The following is a 20026-nucleotide window of genomic DNA, read 5'->3' as shown; positions in this document are numbered from 1 at the left end:
TGGGAATAGATTTGAGAGTCGTAGCAGCTTCAGCGCTGGGAAAGTTTTTTGTTATTAAGATATTAATAGAGTCATTAAAGTAGGATGAGCTTGGGTTGTGTCAGGTGTGTGTAAATAGTTTTCTATGTGCTTTATATAAACACACACACACACACACACACACACACACACACACACACACACACACACACACACAAACACAAACACAGCAGATTCCTCTTTACATTCACATCTCACACTCGTGTGTAAATAGAGAAGTGAAACTCACCTCGCCGAAGCCGCCCTTTCCCAATACCCTGTACTGACGGAATGTGTTTTTTGTAACCGGTTGCCTGTTAAAGACAAAAAGATGACGTCACTTCCTGTCGTTATCGTATATATACCAAGCTTTATACAGTGTGTGTTGTCAGATATATGAAGTGTAAAGATTTCATCGCTGGGATTCAGTAAGGTTTTAAATCCAATCCAAACATCTCTGCATGTTTATTCGATCCTTTCTGAATGACTTCAGGCTGGGTTTCATCCAGACTCGCTTTTTCAGACCCCAAGCCTGATGTTTTCTTTCAGGGAGAAACGGACGCAAATAAACAGCACGGTCCGACGTTCACATCTGGTTTGCATAAGCGGCAGATTCGGGAATAAAAATCTCTGAGCCTGAAGGAATTATTTAGAGTTTCTCAGGAAGGTTAAAAGGAATTAGCGTCAGCGATCGTACCTCTCGAGCCATTTCCACTGGAGGAAGCGATTGAAGAAGATGCTGTCGAGGTAGTCGGCAAAAGGAGCCACGCTCAGGTAGTCATGGATCAGCCTAGAGCACACACACACACACACACACACACACACACACACACACACACACACACACACACACACACACACGCAAGTAATATAGAATCATCAGGTTTTTATATCAGCTAACAAATAAGCGTGAAGACGTTTTTTAACGTCTTGAGACGGAGACTTACTTGGTGCACTCCATGAAAAGTTCTTTACACGCCTCCTGTTCCAAGCGCTCAGCGCATATAGACACCATCTCCTCCGTCACCTCTGGGACGTGGTCCTCTGACTGCACACACACACACACACACACAAACACACACACATCCGTTGACATTAATTATGTAAACAAAGCCAATTAATGCTATTTTCATTCGGCTCTTTTAGCTTTTATTAAGGCGAATATTTTTTGGGGGTCCAGACAAATGTCCCCACAAGTTAAAGGCAGGGTCTCTCCGATTTTTGAGAAATGCTTCAGAAAACTGAGTCGGGCCGAATAATAAACAAAAATCAAAACAAAAATCAAAACAAACGTGTAGCCGATGAGCAGAAAGGGGCGTGTCTTGTCAATATGGGCGGAGAGAGTGTTCAGTGCGCGTGTGTGACGTTAACAGAAAGCGGTTTAACATCGACATGGAGGATAAAAAACAAAGAAAGAAAGAGAAGAAAGACTTACGATAAGGACAAGAAGTAGGACGTGTTAATATAGGATCAGCTTTCCAGCGCTGGAGAGAACTGAAGGAGCAGGAAGTTGGCCACATATTCACAGGTTGGAGTTTCCCGAGTCAATAACTCCTGAGCTAAACGCTGTTACTACACAAATAACACCTCTTTTCTATCGTAGTAATGTAGAGAGGCAGCTACAACCGCGTTTTGTGTAGTAACAGCGTTTAGCTCAGGAGTTATCGACTCGGGAAACTCCGACCTGTGAATATGTGGCCGACTTTACTTAAGACGCCGAGGCGCTTTTTTCCTTCTCGATAGGTGAGTAACGTTGGTTTTGCTTTGTTACACAGAACTAATATATGCCTTTGTCCTTTACATCATTATGCTTCCCTTCAGCTATGATAAAGACACGTTTCTTTCTGTTAGTCGCCTGGGTTACGTACGTATGTGTGGGCGGAGCTATCGATACAGAGGGGTGGGACCCGTTTGGGTTAGGGGCGTGTTTGTTTTGGTGATTTCAAATGTCAACATTGGCTTTCAAACATCGGAGACCCTGCATTTAATCCTATCCTTGTGAAGATGTTTGGTTTCGTCTCCACACAAACCCCATTTTCAGACCTACCTTTGGATTTAAATATTTTTCCAGGAGCTCCTGTCCACACACCTTCCTCTTTTCGTCTGGGGTCACTTCATACTCCGCCTGCACACGAAATCAAAAGACTGGTACATTTCACAGGAGGGTGGAAAAGTGGCAGAAACACCTTCAGTTAACGAGCTAACAAGAACATGGAGAACTTCGCGGATGTCGTGTACAACAGGGACTTACAGGGAGGTTAAAAAAAAGTAAATAAAAAAAGGATTCAAACATCTTTTGCAGATTCGGAGTCGGAAAACAAAAGCGTCCCCGAAACCGTGTACGACGGCTAAGGAATGTGACGTTACCGTGGTGATATCCTGATGATGAGGTCATTGTGATTGCACAACAGTCTGATCGCACACAGCTGATCTGATGTTAAACCCTTTAACGATACGATGCAGCGTGATCCAGTGACACGTACCCTGGAAATATCAAGTGTCACAGACGCCTGTGATTGGCTAATGCTGCTGTGATTAAAAAAGTGCAAGCCCCGCCCACTCTCGGAGCACGGCCAGTTTTGCTCTTTTGCCTCTCTTCAGGATTTTGAAATCAAAACCTACCGAGACTTAATTTTTTTTTTATAATTAAAACCTGATTGGACAGTAAAAAAAAATTTTATATTAAAAATATTACATATAAAATTATTTTTAAAGGAATTTTTTAAATTAAGTTTAACCCACAAACTACACAATGATTCATTTTCATGTATCATAAAACAAAATTCAATAAAAAAATTGTTTCACAATGTCTTTGTATTAATCATATCACAAAATGCCACCCCACCCCCATCCACAACCGCCTTCATCTTTGTCTTTTTTTTTCGTATTTCCTGCACAAAATGTCAACGTGGCATGGCAACTTCCTCACCCTGTGAGCTCTGTACACACGTACACACTCGAACACGACAGAACCAGGGGTCAGAAAACAAAAACAATCGCACTTTTGCTGGAGCTCTATTATGGAATAAAAACACTGTCAATAATAATCGTATGTAATTCAAAGCATTTGTGTGTAAATTTTAATTTTGCGGAGTCGGATCCCGAAACCTACGGCCACGACGGTTTACAGGTACGAGATTTTGCGTGTTTGTTCGAATACGACTCCAAAATGTACGACTATGACAGTTTACACACACAACGCTTGTTTTCACAACACCTCTTTTTCACACACGAAAACGGTCTGGGGAAACAACTGTCAAAAATACGTCATCACGTTCACAGGCATTAATATCCGAGGGAAGATGAATCGATTCCACAAAGTGCACATGCGCCGCGCCCTCTTTTAAACCACCGGCGCCGAAATCGAAAACTCATAGTCTCAGGCAAGTTGTTTTTCCTTCCAAATTCGGACATGTTTAAGGGTTAGTTATCACTAATAACAGAGAGGAGTAATATTACAGAGATAGGTTAACTATAGTAAGTAAGATCAGCTCTCAGAGTAAGGTTACATTAAGTGCTTAAAGAATACAGCTGTTTAGGAGGTCATCACTGCGGTCCGTAGCGTGATGAGATAGGCCTACATAAAAGAATTAGCAATTTTAAGTGTTAACTTACTAACAGCTGTGTACATGCACTGGAATACACAGGTCATACAATAAGTGTTCACTGCTTAAGTGTTAAAGTCATAATTTATTGTTTATCAGGTTCCATTAGGTGATATCTTGCACTCAGCCCTGAATCTGGTGTCGATGTTGACCGACACCTTAAGTGTTGGACATCAGAAAATGGGGAACCAGTCCAATATCAGTGGACAGTCAGCACAAGAAAGAAGGTCCAAGTCAAATGGGCAGTCAGTGAAATGGCTAGGTGTGAGGTGTGTGAGGTGTGTGTGTGTGTGTGTGTGTGTGTGTGTGTGTGTGTGTGTGTGTGTGTGTCTTTTATGTAGGCCTATCTCATCACGCTACAGACCGCAGTGATGACCTCCTAAACAGCTGTATTCTTTAAGCACTGAGAGCTAATCTTACTTATTATAGTTAACCTATCTCTGTAATATTACTCCTCTCTGTTATTAGTGATAACTAACCCTCAAACATGTCCGAATTTGGAAGGAAAACCGACTCACCCGAGACGATGAGTGAGCGCTTGGCCGCTGATCCGCCATTTCGGCGCCGGTGGTTTAAAAGAGGGCGCGGCGCATGTGCACTTCGTGGAATCGATTCATCTTCCCTCGGATAGTAATGCCTGTGAACGTGATGACGTATTTTTGACAGTTGTTTCCCAGACCGTTTTCGTGTGTGAAAAAGAGGTGTTGTGAAGACAAGCGTTGTGTGTAAACTGTCACAGTCGTACATTTTGGAGTCGTATTTGAACAAACACGCAAAATCTCGTATCTGTAAACCGTCGTGGCCGTAGGTTTTAGGATCCGACTCCGCAAAATTAAAATCTACATACAAATGCTTTGAATTACGTACGATTATTATTGACAGTGTTTTTATTCCATAGAGCTCAAACAGATCTGCAGAAAGTCCAGAGATCGGACTCTGATTCAAACTCTGAGTAAATATAAACAATCAGAACCAATGCAATGAAAAGCTTTACTGTTAGACCAACACACACTTACATTCACACACACACTCACACACCACACACACTCACACACACTCACCACACACTTACATTCACACACACACACTCACACACACACTCACCACACACACTCACCACATACACACACACACACACACACACACACACACTCACCACACACACACACTCACCACACACACTCACCACACACACTCAGACACACACACTCAGACACACACACACACTCACACCACACACCGCCACAGACTCACACACACACACACACACACACACACACACACACACACACACACACACACACACACACACACACACACACACACAGTCTTGATTTCTTGGTGAACAGTAACACACACTAAGGGCTGTACACTATAACAGTAACACACACTAAGGGCTGTACAGTGTAACAGTAACACACACTAAGGGCTGTACAGTGTAACAGTAACACACACTAAGGGCTGTACAGTGTAACAGTAACACACACTAAGGGCTGTACACTATAACAGTAACACACACTAAGGGCTGTACACTGTAACAGTAACACACACTAAGGGCTGTACAGTGTAACAGTAACACACACTAAGGGCTGTACAGTGTAACAGTAACACACACTAAGGGCTGTACAGTGTAACAGTAACACACACTAAGGGCTGTACAGTGTAACAGTAACACACACTAAGGGCTGTACAGTGTAACAGTAACACACACTAAGGACTGTACAGTGTAACAGTAACACACACTAAGGACTGTACAGTGTAACAGTAACACACACCAAGGGCTGTACACTGTAACAGTAACACACACTAAGGGCTGTACACTATAACAGTAACACACACTAAGGGCTGTACAGTGTAACAGTAACACACACTAAGGGCTGTACAGTGTAACAGTAACACACACTAAGGGCTGTACAGTGTAACAGTAACACACACTAAGGGCTGTACAGTGTAACAGTAACACACACTAAGGGCTGTACAGTGTAACAGTAACACACACTAAGGGCTGTACAGTGTAACAGTAACACACACTAAGGACTGTACAGTGTAACAGTAACACACACTAAGGACTGTACAGTGTAACAGTAACACACACTAAGGGCTGTACAGTGTAACAGTAACACACACTAAGGGCTGTACACTATAACAGTAACACACACTAAGGGCTGTACAGTGTAACAGTAACACACACTATGGGCTGTACAGTGTAACAGTAACACACACTATGGGCTGTACACTGTAACAGTAACACACACCAAGGGCTGTACACTGTAACAGTAACACACACTAAGGGCTGTACACTGTAACAGTAACACACACTATGGGCTGTACAGTGTAACAGTAACACACACTATGGGCTGTACACTGTAACAGTAACACACACCAAGGGCTGTACACTGTAACAGTAACACACACTAAGGGCTGTACACTGTAACAGTAACACACACTAAGGACTGTACAGTGTAACAGTAACACACACTAAGGGCTGTACAGTGTAACAGTAACACACACTAAGGGCTGTACACTATAACAGTAACACACACTAAGGGCTGTACAGTGTAACAGTAACACACACTAAGGGCTGTACACTATAACAGTAACACACACTATGGGCTGTACAGTGTAACAGTAACACACACTATGGGCTGTACACTGTAACAGTAACACACACCAAGGGCTGTACACTGTAACAGTAACACACACTAAGGGCTGTACACTGTAACAGTAACACACACTAAGGACTGTACAGTGTAACAGTAACACACACTAAGGGCTGTACAGTGTAACAGTAACACACACTAAGGGCTGTACACTATAACAGTAACACACACTAAGGGCTGTACACTGTAACAGTAACACACACTAAGGACTGTACAGTGTAACAGTAACACACACTAAGGGCTGTACAGTGTAACAGTAACACACACTATGGGCTGTACACTGTAACAGTAACACACACTAAGGACTGTACAGTGTAACAGTAACACACACTAAGGGCTGTACAGTGTAACAGTAACACACACTAAGGGCTGTACACTATAACAGTAACACACACTAAGGGCTGTACAGTGTAACAGTAACACACACTATGGGCTGTACAGTGTAACAGTAACACACACTATGGGCTGTACAGTGTAACAGTAACACACACTATGGGCTGTACACTGTAACAGTAACACACACTAAGGGCTGTACACTGTAACAGTAACACACACTATGGGCTGTACACTGTAACAGTAACACACACTAAGGGCTGTACAGTGTAACAGTAACACACACTAAGGGCTGTACAGTGTAACAGTAACACACACTAAGGGCTGTACAGTGTAACAGTAACACACACTAAGGGCTGTACACTGTAACAGTAACACACACTAAGGGCTGTACAGTGTAACAGTAACACACACTAAGGGCTGTACAGTGTAACAGTAACACACACTAAGGGCTGTACAGTGTAACAGTAACACACACTAAGGGCTGTACAGTGTAACAGTAACACACACTAAGGGCTGTACAGTGTAACAGTAACACACACTAAGGGCTGTACAGTGTAACAGTAACACACATTAATTGCTGTACACTGGAGACTCATTCCATAAAGGCAGATAATGGAAAACTAACGGAAAACTTCCCTGCAACACATCGTTCTCCTGTAAGCTCGGGTTGTTATCTTTTACAAAGAGAGATCCGTTATTATGGTGACGTTGAGGATCCACAACCAGGTCGACGCTAACCGACTCCACCGGGGACCGTAACGGACTCCGCTGTGAACCGACTCGTATACTGACGCTGACTGGCTCTGTTACGAATGCTAACTGACTCTGAAAGTACGACTCTAGATGCCACAAACATGCCACATTACGCCTGAAACTATTTTCCCACAGTCAGCTTCGTGCTTCGCGTACGTGTCACGTTGCACTGTCGCCATGGCAACCGTGGGACATACCCGAGCACGTGTTCCTGCTTACTGAAAGTTTTGTAACGAGGCACGCAAAAATCATGTCTTGTTTTATAGTGTTGCTTTTCATCTGGATTATTAAGTCTTCATGGGAAAAAAAATAAACACTGTTCCCTGTAGAGTCAACCAGCAGTTCCTTACCACAGCATCCAGGAACTTGACACAGCGCCTAAGCTCCGGTCTGGTGTCGCAGAACTGCCGGAAGAGCACACGCCCGATCGGCTGCTTCTCACACAGGCTGTTGTAGTCCTTTTCTGTGGAATCAATGAGTAAGCATGTTAAGAGAGATGCTTTGTAACACACACACACACACACACACACACACACACACACTATAGTACATATATACGCATTTTGCACAAAGCAAATGCGTAAATATCATCGCAGCCAGTCGATGAACACAATAAAAATCAATAGCACTCTCCTCTCTTCCTCCTCACTCTGCCTGTAAAAGAAACCTCAGGGACACGAGCATTACTCGACTGCACAGAAAAAAAGACAAAAAAAACGGATGTGAGCAACAACATCGGCATCGGCATCAACATCAACATCGTCGACATCCTACTTGAGGCTTGACGGCTCGCTCTGCGCTCACGGATGTTGGCGTAAAACGGAGAAAACGTGTCGGCTTGTACGATAGCACCTGCGCCTCAGAAAAGTTTGCATACCGTTTCATTATTTATTTATTTGTTTGTTTATTTTAACAGATCGACTCACTGGGCAACTCAGGAGTACACGCTCTGACCCCGAGAGCTGGGAGCAACGCCAGCATCCGTGGTCCGAGCGGTACGAGCGATACGGGCGGTACGAGCGGCACGCAGGGGATCGGGGGCTGGGGGCGGATGTGCATGCTCTGCTCAGGTGGACGGTGAAGGGTTCCAGGGTTTTACAGAAGCAAATGGGAATGTGTGTGGGCCTGCATCAGCTCAAGCAGCCGTGTGTGGGAGGCTGGTATTGATAGCAGCGCTGCATAAATATGTCGAAAGCTCTCGAGCCCTTCCTGCACAGCTAGAACATCTACAGGTGCATTTTTTTTTCTCGAGTCAAACATCAGGGTGCATGCAGTTCGTTATCTTTACACTGAAATCAGGAGGGGTTTCTTTTGAATAGGAATCTGTCTGAGGTCATGTGGTGTCTGAGGTCATGTGAAAAAGGTTTAAGCATCGATAATCGCTTTTTCGGGGTTTCCTGACTTGCTTCGCCTCTCCGTCCGCCTGCGGGACGATAGAATCAAATCTACAGCGAGGAGAAAAAGGACTCAATGTCAGGAAGACAAATTGGAGGCTCATTAACAGTCGCCGTATAACAACAGCCACATTGACTGGAGGCCCTCGGGCCCTTGCGTGGAAGCCGAGGGACTATTACGGCTCGACTGACAGAAATCTAATCTGTTCATATCGGACGCTAAAAGGTCAGCAGTGAGTCGGGAGGCAAATCAAAGTGGAACTGAGAGAAAGAAAAATAATAATAACAACGAATAAATACGTATTAAGAAAATAATATAATAAAATAATTCACTCGAGTCTCTTTATGAATAAAAAGTTGAAGCAATTCTTGTGACACGAAACGTTTAGCATTAACACATGATTTTCTGTTGTTTATGTTGCTAAATTGTGGAAGCTGAACGTTTCCTGATTTGCTAATCAAAATGACAGCTGCAATAGCCCTATTCGGACGGGATTAGTTTTACGTGGGGACGTGGGGGGTAAAGTAATTATTACCAGAGCTTCTCGGTGATTTTAGTCCTGTCCGAATGCGCCATCTCGGTAATCATTACGGACGACGTCAGAAAAGATTACGGCGACTTTTACCTTCTGTAAAAAGGTCGTAGGCACTAAATATGTCAAGAGAAGATCTATACATGGGTGTAATGGAGAGTTCCTTCAACGTTTCCACGCTGCTGATTGTTCATCTTAACTTTACACCAGTGCCAAAAGAGCAGAAGGAGGAAATGTGCCGGTCAGCGTAAACAGGACGAAGGAAAACCCATTAATGGGCAAAATTGCTGAGCAGGTCCATTTATTACAACACAAAACTTATCAGGAATTTCCTAGTGTTAAGCCACACACTGTAACACAGGAAGAAGTCTTTACAGAGGCAGCGTGCTCAGAGGAGGTCCAAATCGCTCCGTTCATGAATCCTGGAATACAAAACTGCCTCTGTTTCGCCGAACAATCAAGGCTTTGATAAAAAAAAAAAAAAAGACTTTTCTTAAGAACCAGCTATTAAAACTATTATGGAATTTTATTTAAAGCTTGTGTTGATGCTCACATTAAAAAAAAGTCATCATATTGCATCTCTGCTCCCTTTGCAGGGCAATATAAACCCTGTGAGAGGTTAACCGCGTGCCCCGCTGAAGCTAAGGACAGCCGGGCTTATCCAGAAAGAAAAGTTTGATGTAGCGATGCTGCCAAAGCGTCTGCACTCCTACCTGCGAGTACCAAGTGATGTAAAGATATTCGTCTGACATCCGAGATACAGGAAAAGATGATAACAGGAGCACGATGATGGAGCTTGGATCGTTACTTCCGTCCCCAAGGAGGATGTTTTATTGTACTACAGTGGCCAGTAGACATGACTGTACTCTAAATGCCCCCTCAACTCGAGATGCCTTTCCCCAAACGTCAGATGTTCTCCTCGAACCTGAAAGGATCTATATAATCTATATATCTATGATTCCAAGTTAACGATTCACGTTAATCCGCGATGCAGTGACGTGATACGTTTTTATACCTCAGGAATTTGTCAACATTAGGGTTCAGGTGTTTGATATGAGTCCCTGTGAATTATATTTTAAAGCCATAAACCATCTGACCAATCTAAAATCGGTGTAAGATACAAACGTGAACAGAACAATAAACTTCCTGCTAATCGTTGCTAGGCTGAACAAAACCGGCAAAGTGACACACTTTTAGTTTTCACTTCCTGCTTCCTGTGACAACGTAGTTTTGTTTTTGGTCGGAATGAACAGCCGTGAGGTTGAGGCCGACCCGAGGCGAGCCTGTGAGTCAAACTCGGAAAAATCGAACTCTTTGATGCTCAAATGAACTCGTGGTCTTTTGTCGTCTATGTCAATACGCTCCATTCATTTTGTGTGAAGAAGCAACATTTGGAGAGAGAGAGAGAGAGAGAGAGAGAGAGAGAGAGAGAGAGAGACAGAGAGAGTAAGAGAGAGAGAGAAAGAGACAGTGAGAGAGAGAGAGAGAGAGAGAGAGAGAGAGAGAGAGAGAGAGAGAGAGAGAGAGGGAGAGAGAGAGAGACTCCTGGGCGTCTCACTGTGGACTGATACACATCTAAACCTCATCCTCTGATTAAACATCCAGGCAAATTCGACTCTGACTCAAATCATATGATTGAGAATTATCTTTAATAAAAGAAGTTTTAAGGCAGAGTCAGAGCCAGTACTCTGTGCAGGACACTCGAGTTCTTCAGCTTTCTCCAACTTTCACCTCCACACCATTCCCCCTTTTCCACCAGAAAGAACCGGGTCCTGGTTCAGAGCTAGTGCTGGTGCTGGTTCAAAGTTGGTTCCACTGGTGAACCTTCTAAGAACCGGTTTGCCTTTCCGTCGGTTAGAGAGCATCACAGAGCCGAGTGTGACATCACTGTATACGTGTCACGTTACACAGCGACGTTAGCGCAGCAGCGACAAACACAAACACAACAACAACAATGGCAGATGTTGCTTTACTGTTAATGCTCATGGCTTCGTGAACCTACATTAACACCCAAACGTGGCGAATCCGACGTGTACGTGCGGCTCCGTGTAATCTGTATAAACGGAGGTTGTGATCGATAAAGTACATAACGTTATTTTATCATTAACACAGAAAAAATTAGCCTTAGCATGTAGCTACCTACTATCATGTGTGCTGATAATGTATCATATTGCGGTAAAGTAAAAGTGTATTAAACATCAGTATACTTAAGGGACATGATCAAATGCGCTAACAGTAACCCCGCCCACAGCCCCGCCCACAGCCCCTGACATAAGAAGTTCTTAAGTCTAGACCAGCAACGTTTTGGTGCTTCTTAAGAACCACTTTTCCCGGTGCTTTGGCTGTCAAAAAAAAAAGAACTGGTTCTAAATTAGACTCCGAACCTGAACTCAAACTGCCTCGGTGGAAAAGGGGCACGTGTCTTAATGGTGCTTTGTGCACCGAGACATTGTCAACAATGTTTCCTCTTAAGGAACCTTCATATGGACGTGGAGTTTTGAGTGAATGACCGCTCATTACAACCGTATTCGGGAGAAAACTGTAAGAATTTCACAACAGGATCTGCTTCCTGTCAGACAGGAACAAGAATCTGAAGCTACAGCGATGTTGCCAGGTGACCGGGTGATTTTATGGATTGCTCTGTTGTGACACGATTGCACGACTGGATAACTGCATGAATGACTTTAGTTAGTTATTCAATCCAAGCTTCTTGCTTCTACACGAAACGTAGCTTATCGTGAGTGTAACAGGAAATAGCAAGAAGATAAAAACAAGCCTTTGTGGTACTCAGCAAGGCGGCGCTGCATCTCCACACATCCCATGACCAGTTTCAATAACTTCACTTCTTCATTCAAACCCATGACAACGTTTCTTCCGGCGGAAGAACGAAGCGTATATCGCGTAAGAGACCCCGCCTTCGATGATTCATCCAGAAACACGCTAAAAGTCAGGAAGTGATTGTGTGGTTGTGTGATTGTGAAAACCTAACTGACCTCTTGCATGAGCTATGCTGCTTTTCCGGGCACGGCTCAGAGACCTCGGGGTATCGGGAGCTCTTGACCTTCTACACGACACGAAGGAAGTCAAACTGATCTGAAGATACACTGAGATCGTTTGACTGTTTTAAACAAACAGATTTTTAAGATGAATTCCGTGGGTTCGTTTGTCCGTTTGTTTCCCGCTGCACCTTTATGATCTGTCAGTGGAACTGATTCAACCCAAAAGCAACTGTGAAATATTCGCTTTCAGTTCCACATGAGAACTTCTGCGACGTCGAGCCGAGCCGTCGCCCGCTGTCTTGCAAGCAGCAGAGCGAACATTATGCACGACTTCCTCTTTTTGGCCTTGCCACAGTTTCCTCTCCATGTAACTACAGAAGATTCGATCTGCCACAGCATAGGGAGTGTTGTTTTTTTTTAATGGCTCAATACAGTAGTACGGCTTCTTCGGTTCATTTGATATCACTTCCCAAATCTTTAATACATGTTTTTTATTTTTGCAAAAACATGTCAGCGTCTGACCGCAATGGCGTTGTGACGCGGCGTTATGCAAATAGCGAATTATTAATACTCGAAGATTGAACCGTTGGCGCTAGAGATCGTTTATAGCATTTTTTTGAAAGACAACTTTATCTCTTATCCTTTATCCTAGCATCCTTTATTACAGAAGACCTTCGTAGTCAGTATCTGTCCTGTAACTCTTGGAACTCTGATTTCTTACGGATGCTGGATTCCAGGATCTCTGCCTGGTTTCTCCTCGGTTCATCTTTACAGATTATTCTGGACAGAATAGTTACTGAAACTAAGACGGAGGAGTTTTCAGGTGCTGACTGATACTGCGGCGTGTTCGTTTGTCACACGTCAGCAGTTAGGAAACCACAAAAGTTCAGTCTCTTCTCCTGTGATTAACCCCGAGGCCAAAACTCATGCAGGTTGGTTTAGTTTTTCAAACTTAAGTGAAAAAGCAAATCTTCAGTCTCTTTCATCACCAGAGACATCGAGAAGTTTCCATCTTCCTGAATCAGGTAGTGCAGAGTTGCAAAACAAAGCGTGATGAAGCTGTGACCTCGGAGAGGTGGTGCATGTGCAGCGCTGTGGGCGCTTCGGTTTGTTTTTTCACGAAACCGACGCTGACGAGCGGACATAAGGAGATCCGCGCGACATAAATAACAGAATCCTATTAATGAATAATCCTTATACCTGATATGAAAAGGAACCGCTAACTTTTACACTCGCTGGTACTTTAATCATCTAATCAGCCAATTATGTTATTAGCATGATACATGTCAAGAGCTTTGAGAAACGCTGTGATGATGAGAAAATTCAGAGAAAAAGACTCAAGACTTTCGAGACTCACGTGAACGGCAGCTTATTAAAACCGTGTGGAGCAGAAAAGCGGCTCAACACCATGTGTGCTAGAACCTGCCGGGAGAAGAACCTGATACAATGTGAAGAAAAGGCAGGAATCTGGGGCTCTCTGAGGAAAACCATGGTCTTCGACTTCATCTGTATGACTAGTTAAGGATATAATGTCTGATCAACCCGTGAACAGGTTCAGCTACAGCAAGCACTCGAATAATCACTTGTTACAACCGCGCTGAGGTGAAAAGCATCGAGACAAGCCGAAGCCCTAAAGGCCTAGCGTCGGGCTCCTTTTGGGGTTCCTGTCAGTCAGGAACAGAAATCCGAGGCTACGCCGGACAGCTAAAGATCTGAGAAGCTTTTCTTCTCGTCCCAGTTGTAAAGACAGTCGTTTCTGTTCAATTTTCGACCAGGATCTATTTTGTTTACCTATAGTTTGCCGGAGCTCCTCACACAGGCTAATGTGAGGGAACTGAAGCATCTGTTTCCACTTCTTGCTCTTTCCTTTTCGGTTTCCACCCCCTCCTGCAAAGGAGAAGAGCAAAGATCAAATTAGACACAGGAACTATAAAGGCTGTAAAAGAATATTAGATTAGAAATAGAAATCGCATTTCAAAGAAATTACAGTGGGGGGCTGAATTCAGAGGTGAGGCTCGTATGAATACGCTTCAGCTTACGTGTCACTTCCAGTTACTGTACATTACTGGGAGAAGGAAAGACCGAGGTAAAGTGCTGGGACTTAGCGGTAGCGGCTGTGGAGACGAGACCCCCGCTCTGAATTTAAAAAAATTCTAATAAAAATATAAGTCTGTAGTGAGCAAAGTATCGGTCGGTGTGGTCGATGAACTTTGATATGAAAATGACTGTATGCTTTATGTTATGGTATGCTTATGACTGTATGCTTTATGAGGTGTTATAACATGACTTCCTGGTTTAGAGAAAAAAAAAGAAAATTAAATGACATTAAAATACATTCGATTAAATTAAACAAATACGTAAATTGTATGTCAAATGTCAAAAAATGTATAAATATTTGATAAATAAATAGAATTCATTTTAAATCATTTAATAAATGATTTAATTGATTTTTTTTAGAAATGATACGAATATTCAACGTCGATGCATTTAATGCCATCGTTACAACAAACAAACAAACAAACAAACAAATAATAAATAAATAAACAAACAAAAATAATAGACAGATAGATAGATAGATAGATAGATAGATAGATAGATAGATAGATAGATAGATAGATAGATAGATAGATAGATATATAAATAGGCAAGTAAGTAAGTAAGTAAGTAAGTAAGTAAATAAATAAATAAATAAATAAGTCTGCACTAAGCACAACCCCTGGTGTGAAGTTCCTACTGTGAAGTGTTTCCAATTAACATCCCAGACCGGATTCCGGTGTTAACGACGACGTCGGGTTTTTCTACGAAGCCTCGACTGCTAAAATCAAACGATAATTCCAGCTCTAATTCAGTTCTGTCTATAATCGAATTCAAGAGCAGGTTAAGTGTAGCTAGCTGTTATTAGGATGCTGCAGAGGAACATCGCATCAGTCTGAGCGAAGCCGCATGAGTGATTCGACTGTCTGCTCTGACTGCGTATAAATAATTCACGTGTTTCCAGGAACACGGACACAACAGGGCAGAGCGGATGTCAGTAATGTTTAGAGAAGGAAAACTCGTCCTGGGAAAGCGCCATGCAGACATTTTCCTTAACGCCGGATACAGGAAGACGATTCACGTGAAGCAGGTTTACACGAGAGGAACACCGACGCGAGACGTCGACATGAAAACGTTAGAACTGAGGCGAGATGGACGATGGGAACAAAAACGTTACATCACGGCACTCAAACACGCTTCACTGACCCAAGATACGTATATTAAAAAATATAAATAAATATTTACGTCTATTTACTTTTTCCCAAAATTTTTAAATGTAAATTGTAATTTAAAAAAATTACAATTAGGCCAATCTTAGAAATATTCTTGCTTGCCGTAACCCGACCGACCCTGTCAATTTAGGACCGACTCAAATTTTATTTATCTATTTATTTAAATGTTCGCGGCCACAGTTCAGAGTCGTACGGGTTCGGGCACCATAATACATCTAAAAAATTCATTAAAACAGCTCGACACCGCTTTAACTTGGCACGGAGTTCTGGAAAAACTGTCCAGCATCAAAATAAGGTTCGCGATTATGCGCCCGAAGGCACGGGTTGAAGACCCAGTCAGTGACGTCACGATATGCTAATTTGTCATACCTACGTAATCACCATCACCAAAATTGTACTTTTTTTTACATTGAAACTTGAAAAAATATATATATAGACTTACCTACCGACCCTTTTTTTTTTTTTTAATTTATACTGCAAACCAAAATATTTTAAAGGACGGCCTAAAAGCGAAACAAAAAAAACGCTCCGCTTTGATGGGTGAAGACTTTTTTTTTTTAATAAAGGTACACGGTTATATTTTTTATTCACAAAAAGAAGTTTAATTTTACAAATCTTTAAAAAAAAATTTAACAGAATATTTCAACAAATTTCTAACATTCAATGGGCAACTTTTAAAGATTCATTTTTTACGAATTAACGAAATTTTTAAAAATTTAACGAATTTTTTTTTTTAAAATCGTAATATCTAAAAAGACGGATACACACAAAATCATCGATCGGATCTGAAACGTTTTAAATCATCGGACAGGATTAAAGAATCAGATAAATGACGGTTAATACAACTTCAAGAACTGGAATTTCTTGATAAAAATTAAATATATGTATTGTATATACATATACAATTGTATATACATATATATACAATCATATATACGTATATATATATATATATATATATATATATATATATATATATATATATATATATATATACGTATATATGATTGTATATATATGTATATACAATTATATACATATATTTAATTTTTATCAAGAAATTCCAGTTCTTGAAGTACATATATATATATATATATATATAAAAGATGCTGATGTGTGGAAGCAATTTCACACAATCTCACAAAATTAACTGCTTTACTTAAAGTGTCTACGCAGTACTTGAGGATATGGACCTTAAATGAAGACAGAACGAGCTGTGAATTAAAGGAGAATGTGCCTTAGGTCTTGTATAAAGTTCTGTACTGTAATCTGGACACAAACAGGACACACCCCTCACCTCAACCAATCAGCATTCACCTGAAGCCTGGCTGGTGCACGGCTCCGTAGACGGTATCTGAGGACGTTATCTGAATATGGATCCGTCATGTAAATTAAACAGACTCACAAATACTGACACAAACAGGTACCCACAATACCCAATTTCCAGATTTTCAAGATCTGGTGGCTGTGGGCGGAGCATCTGGGGGTGAAACTGGTATAAGGCTAATCTGTTTTACACATGAATAATTTATGGTAACTAGTTCACAGCTTGGGGCGAAGTAGCATGCCCAATCCACCTATTGGAATGTCCTTGGAAGGTCGGAGGAGACTGAAGAAGTATCTAGTTGTTTCTAGAAAGTTCCTCTCAGGTGTATCAGGTATGGAATCCCAGTGGCTTTGAGCAGGAATGTTGGGCAGTGCATATTTAACATGACGTTATGTTACTTTTTTTAACCCATTCTACATCAAGCCACACTAAAGTACCTCCAAACAATGGTGTTCTAAAACCTTTTTTTTCTGCCATTCAACTACGACTACAGAAACCTGATTGTTCTCCTGTTGAACCTCTGATGAGCTACCGATGAGAGCATATCGGTCAAACTGGTTTCCCAAAGCCTTTGTCAAAACCTAAGTTCAGATCAAAGTGCTCAAATGTTCAATGTTCCATCCTCAATTCTTTTAACAATGATCGTTGTGTGGCGCTTCGTTTAGGAAATTCAACCCATGATTGACTTGACAATCAGGTCAGAAATACAGGCTCTGTACGAGCTAAACCGAGCGTGTACGCATTCTTTATACGCGAGAGACGAGAGAAATACGACCGAGAACAAAGCAGTTTTAAAGTCTCTGGGAGTGAACCTGGAGACAATATAAATAAACATGACAGTAACGTAGCGACCGAGCTAAACCTGGAAAACCGAGAGTTTAACAAGGGCATTAAATGTGAAGCCGAGAATCAAACGCTAATAACTAACAATCGTAACGTTTCCGAAGACGCCGCACAAATAGAACGATAGAACACTAACTACTAAGTGTTTCTACTTTACAACAAATTTTGAGAATGTAAAACGATCAAATATTTGCTAACGATTAGAATTTTCTGTTTATTAACGAAACACCCGTCACTCTTGTTAGCTACGATTAACGCTCGTTTGTTATTTCTTACGTTAGAGTAGCTGGAAACATTCGTTGTGAAATCTGCTGCGCTTATTGATTGATTGATTTATTTATTTGGTAAACCAGAAACATCCTGAAGATTCGACTGTGGTATAAAACCGTTACCGAGGTTAGAGAATCTTCCCCGAGACGCAAAACCGTAAAGATCGTGTCGGATCATGTGGCACGTCCACCATAAACGAACAAGTTGTTACTAAAGAAAGGACGACGTATTGAAATTAAAATAAAATCCTGTCGTGTTTACGTCAGATTCAGAATCAATGCTAAATAAATTCTACTAACAAACTAACAAACTATCAAACTAACAAACTGGGGGGGGCACGGTGGCTTAGTGGGTAGCACGTTCGCCTCACACCTCCAGGGTCGGGGGTTTGATTCCCGCCTCCGCCTTGTGTGTGTGGAGTTTGCATGTTCTCCCCGTGCCTCGGGGGTTTCCTCCGGGTACTCCGGTTTCCTCCCCTGGTCCAAAGACTAAAGGTAGGTTGATTGGCATCTCTGGAACATTGTCCGTTGTGTGTGATTGTGTGAGTGAATGAGAGTGTGTGTGTGCCCTGTGATGGGTTGGCACTCCGTCCAGGGTGTATCCTGCCTTGATGCCCGATGACGCCTGAGATAGGCACAGGCTCCCCGTGACCCGAGGTAGTTCGGATAAGTGGTAGAAGATGAATGAGTGAGTGAACTAACAAACTCGCTACAGTTTAACTTCACTGATTGACTCCAAACGCATGCAATTCCCGTCGCACGGAAACATTAAACACGGCAACGGATCGAATCCCAGGATTTGTTTCATGCACGTTTGCTTCACAGAGAAGAAAAGAGATGTTCGTTCTCCAGGCAGTTCGCTTTCCTTTCCTCGCTTTTCGACTGACTGGTCCAGGTGCAAGACACAGTGACCTTGGTGTAAGGAAAAACGCTTTAACGTCAACAAGGCATGTGAGGGGAAAAAGGGGTCACAGGCTTTGTCCCAAACCACGCGGTAGTACTGTACTATATAGTGTGTCAAAATAGTTTGCCAGTTTAGGTTACATCCTGAATAGCAATGTCCAGTTTTGGGGGGAAAGTGTGCAATTTAATTTATGATGCATTCATCCAAAGGGTACAATTTCCTGTCCGGTTGTTCTTACACACTAGCTAATGACAGATTTTTAAAAAGCCTTGTGACTAAAAAAAAAAATAATAATAAAAAAAAGGATATTCTGGGAACAGGGAAGTGTTCACATGTGTTAGGGTGAAACAGGAGGAAGAGAATAATCCTGCACTGCACACGATTCTTTATTCCTCGACTCGTTATCGCAATATTGGCCTGCGCAGGAGGATACGATATGCAAATGACCTCTGGAACCAATCACAAAATGTTTTCATTATGTGCTGTGAGCAGCTTCGATGTTCCTGATGAGTGTTTTGTGGGTGTTTGGTGAATCACTGGATTCACATGATACGACAAAACAAATCATTTTGGGCAGATTTATAATAACGGCACAACGATTACGGTTAAATCTACGATTCATTATATTTCAAAATCAAAACTTTTGTCTATATCGCTCGCGAGTTTAGCGAAAGAAATAATTAAAAAACAAAGCCGGACGAACTTGATAATGCCGTGATATTTGCAATTCAAAAATTCAGAGATATGCTAACGATACCAACAACAAAGTGATAAACTAATATGGAACGTATGGACAGTAATGCAAATAACATGCGCTGTTTGTTTACACATGCAAATAAATTGAATCCAAGTCCAAGCGAATGCCACACAGCTCCTTCTGGGTTTCATACAACACATGGTGTTGTGTATATAAACTCTCAAGTGAAAATCATTCACATATCTCATCGTGACTGGGAAAATTAGACACAAACTCACAAACAAACAAAAACGGAACAAAATTTGGACGGATTTTATACGTTCCTGGAATTTTTTTATTTTATTTTTTTGGCTTAGCAAGAGGAAATAACTGAATCATGAGTCGCTGTCAGACATCAGATATCTCACGGTACAGGAAAAACG

At 41.9% G+C, this 20026-nt stretch overlaps 1 protein-coding gene across 1 annotated transcript in view; it reads right to left on the bottom strand.

Moving 5' to 3' along the window:
• The window catches only part of grk6 (G protein-coupled receptor kinase 6), a 33351-nt gene that overhangs the window by 10261 nt on the left and 3064 nt on the right, over positions 1–20026 (bottom strand). Inside the window, exons 2-7 of the mRNA XM_027177288.2 lie at positions 14090–14185; positions 7723–7835; positions 2066–2143; positions 966–1066; positions 716–808; positions 269–332 (exon numbers count right to left, since the gene is read on the bottom strand). Of these exons, the coding sequence (XP_027033089.2) occupies positions 269–332; positions 716–808; positions 966–1066; positions 2066–2143; positions 7723–7835; positions 14090–14185 (545 nt within the window). The remainder of the gene's footprint in view (positions 1–268; positions 333–715; positions 809–965; positions 1067–2065; positions 2144–7722; positions 7836–14089; positions 14186–20026) is intronic.

The sequence above is a fragment of the Tachysurus fulvidraco genome, chromosome 21, assembly GCF_022655615.1.
Source record: "Tachysurus fulvidraco isolate hzauxx_2018 chromosome 21, HZAU_PFXX_2.0, whole genome shotgun sequence".
In the NCBI taxonomy this organism is placed as follows: domain Eukaryota; kingdom Metazoa; phylum Chordata; class Actinopteri; order Siluriformes; family Bagridae; genus Tachysurus; species Tachysurus fulvidraco.
The sequence above is the reverse complement of the archived record's forward strand: the minus strand, read 5'-3'. Positions and strand labels throughout refer to the sequence as shown.